Source organism: Neopelma chrysocephalum, unplaced genomic scaffold (genome assembly GCF_003984885.1).
Source record: "Neopelma chrysocephalum unplaced genomic scaffold, ASM398488v2 Primary Assembly neopelma1_187, whole genome shotgun sequence".
In the NCBI taxonomy this organism is placed as follows: Eukaryota; Metazoa; Chordata; class Aves; order Passeriformes; family Pipridae; genus Neopelma; species Neopelma chrysocephalum.
The window spans coordinates 10049-12880 of NW_020897849.1; the positions used below are offsets into that span (position 1 = coordinate 10049).

Consider the following 2832-nt stretch of genomic DNA (forward strand, 5'->3'; position numbering starts at 1 on the left):
ACAGTGGATTTTGGGATTGAGGCCAAACCAGTGCCGGGAACACAGCAAAGCTGATCCCAAGGGATGGGAAAACCCTTCAGGATTTCAGGATGGAGCTGCAGGTCCCCTCAGCCCCACACCAGCTCCAGCTGGGATGGAGGGAATTTTTCCCACACTGGATTTTGGGACTGAGGCCAAACCAGTGCCAGGAACACAGCAGTGCCTGGAGCACAGCAAGGAGCCTTTCCCTTTATTCCCACTCTGCTTCCCAGGAATGATCAGGCCACTGGTGGGGAAGGAGCTGGGAAGGGGAATATCCAAGAGAGCTGATAAAAAACAGAGGGAAGAAATTTGGGAAAGGTGTCACTGCTCAGGGATTTGCTGGGTGGGAGAAGGTGAGTGGCCTTCCCATCACTTTGGGATTTTTCCTTTGCTGTTAAACCACCTTTCCCTCTCCTTGGCTTTGGGACAAGGGAATTCCAAGCTGGATGTGGAGGAGGTTGAAATCCTGGATGTGGAGGAGGTTGAAATCCTGGATGCCTGAAGTGTCCCAGCCCAGCAGGGACAGTGAGAACACGGAGCTCCGGGAAAACTGTGACACTGAGGGACAGGGGACGTGCTGCCATGGCCAAGGCTGATCCCAAGGGATGGGAAAAGGGGAGAACTGTGGGAAGGGACATTCCAAGCAGCCCCCTCAGAAGCAGGATTAAGCTCAGCTCAAGCTGCCCTGGAATTCCTTGGCATGGTTTGAACCCTGAGGTTGGGAAGGATCCGTGGGGATCACCAGGAGCTCAGCACAGTCCTGCTGGGAACAAAGCTCACTGAGCACAACTGGAACGAGGGGAAAAGTGGGAAGAGAAGGAAAACCCAGCTGGAGTGAGGAGCTGGAGGATCCCTCTGGCTGGACAAGTGTCGGGGCAACACCTCAACTGCTCTGGAGCTCCCTGAGAGAAGGTGACACAGACACTTGTTGTCCCCTTGGCATCCCCCCTTCCTGGTCTCCACAGGCTCCCAAACAACATCCTGATGGGATCCTGTGGCTTGGGAATCACCCCCCGAGCCATTTTCCAGTGCAGGATCCACTGGGCAAAATGGAAGGCTCTGGGTGTATCCAACACCCTCCCGGCAGAGGGAGTGGGATCAGGGAACAAGGACTCGGGAACAGGGAACAAAGGATTCAGGGGAACAGGGAACAAAGGACTCAGGGGAACAGGGAACAAGGGATTCAGGGGAACAGGGAACAAAGGACTCAAGGGAGCAGCCAGGCCTGGAATTTCCACTGGAAAACTTCCACTGGAACAACCAACCAGCAGTTCTGGGGCTCAGCCAGTGGGATGCCAAAGGATGGCACCCAACAGGTCCACCTGATCCAAGCTGGGAAGAGCCAACAGTGATCCAGGTCAGCTTTTACTTCCAAAGGCTCATTCCAATGGGAAAAAAAAAACAAAACCAACCAAAAAACCAGGAGGAAGCGTTTAAAAAAAAAAAAAAGCCTACTCTCCAAAACAACCTCGTTGTTTGTCCATGATCCGTCCCAGTTCCCGGCGTTCGGGTTCCGATGATTCCCAGGAGCTTGGCCCAGCCAACCCCTCCTATAAAAACACCCCCCTCAGGGGGGAATTCCCCGGAAAAAACACTCTTGTCACTCCTCCTTGGGCCTCCTCCTGCTCCTCCTGCAGCGGGCCAGGAGGGAGCCCAGGCTGTGCCAGACCTCGGCGTAGAGGAGGGTGCCCAGGAAGACGAGGGCGGTGCCCAGCCAGTGCCAGGCCGTGAAGGGGTTGCGGAAGTAGAGGATGGAGAAGATGAGGCTGACGAACTTCCGCAGCGTCACCACCAAGGTGACCGTCAGCGACGGGCACTCCGTGGTCAGGATGAACACCCCCCGGATGCACACGTACCTGGGAGGGCGGCTCAGGAAAAAAAACTGGGATGGAGGGAGCGGGAAAACACGAGGATGCCCCACAAACCCAGGGACAAACCCAGGGACACCCCACGAATCCAGGGGAAACACAAGGATGCCCCACAAACCAGGACAAACTCAGGGACACCCCAAAAACCCAGGGACACCCCATGAATCCAGGGGAAACATAAGGATGCCCCACAAACCAGGACAAACCCAGGGACACCCCAAAAACCCAGGGACACCCCACAGATCCAGGGGAAACATAAGGATGCCCCACAAACCCAGGGACACCCCACAAACCAGGGACAAACCCAGGGACACCCCAAAAACCCAGGGACACCCCATGAATTCAGGGGAAACACAAGGACACTCCACAAACCAGGGAAAAACATAAGGATGCCCCACAATCCAGGGACAAACCCAGGGACACCCCATGAACCCAGGGGAAACACAAGGATGCCCCACAAACCCAGGGACACCCCATGGATCCAGGGAAAAACAAAAGGATACCCCACAAACCAGGGACAAACCCAGGAACACCCCAAAAACCCGGGGACACCCCATGAATCCAGGGGAAAACACAAGGATGCCCCACAAACCCAGGGACAAACCCAGGGAGGGAATGGGAGGGAAAGGGGGACGGGGAGTGTGGGGAGGGAGGGAGGGAAGTTCCCGTCTGGGGTGGGCTGGGACGGAACGTGATAAATGTGTGGATGCACAAATCCAGGGGGAAAACAGAAGGACACCCCATAAACCCAGGGACATCCCACAAATCCAGGGGAAACATAAGAACACCCCACAAACCAGGGAAAAACCCAGGTACATCCCGCAAATCCAAGGGAAACACAAGGATGCCCCACAAACCCAGGGACACCCCATGAATCCAAGGGAAAACACAAGGATACCCCACAAACCAGGGACAAACCCAGGGACACCCCACAAACCCAGGG

The 2832-nt window shown here is 55.7% G+C and overlaps 1 protein-coding gene across 1 annotated transcript in view; it reads right to left on the reverse strand.

Annotated features, from left to right (window-relative positions):
• Positions 1-1365: 1365 nt before the first annotated feature.
• The window catches only part of SLC35B4 (solute carrier family 35 member B4), a 10067-nt gene continuing 8600 nt past the window's right edge, over positions 1366-2832 (reverse strand). The window contains exon 9 of the mRNA XM_027702473.1: positions 1366-1877. Coding sequence (XP_027558274.1) covers positions 1622-1877 — 256 coding nt within the window. The 3' untranslated portion in view covers positions 1366-1621. The remainder of the gene's footprint in view (positions 1878-2832) is intronic.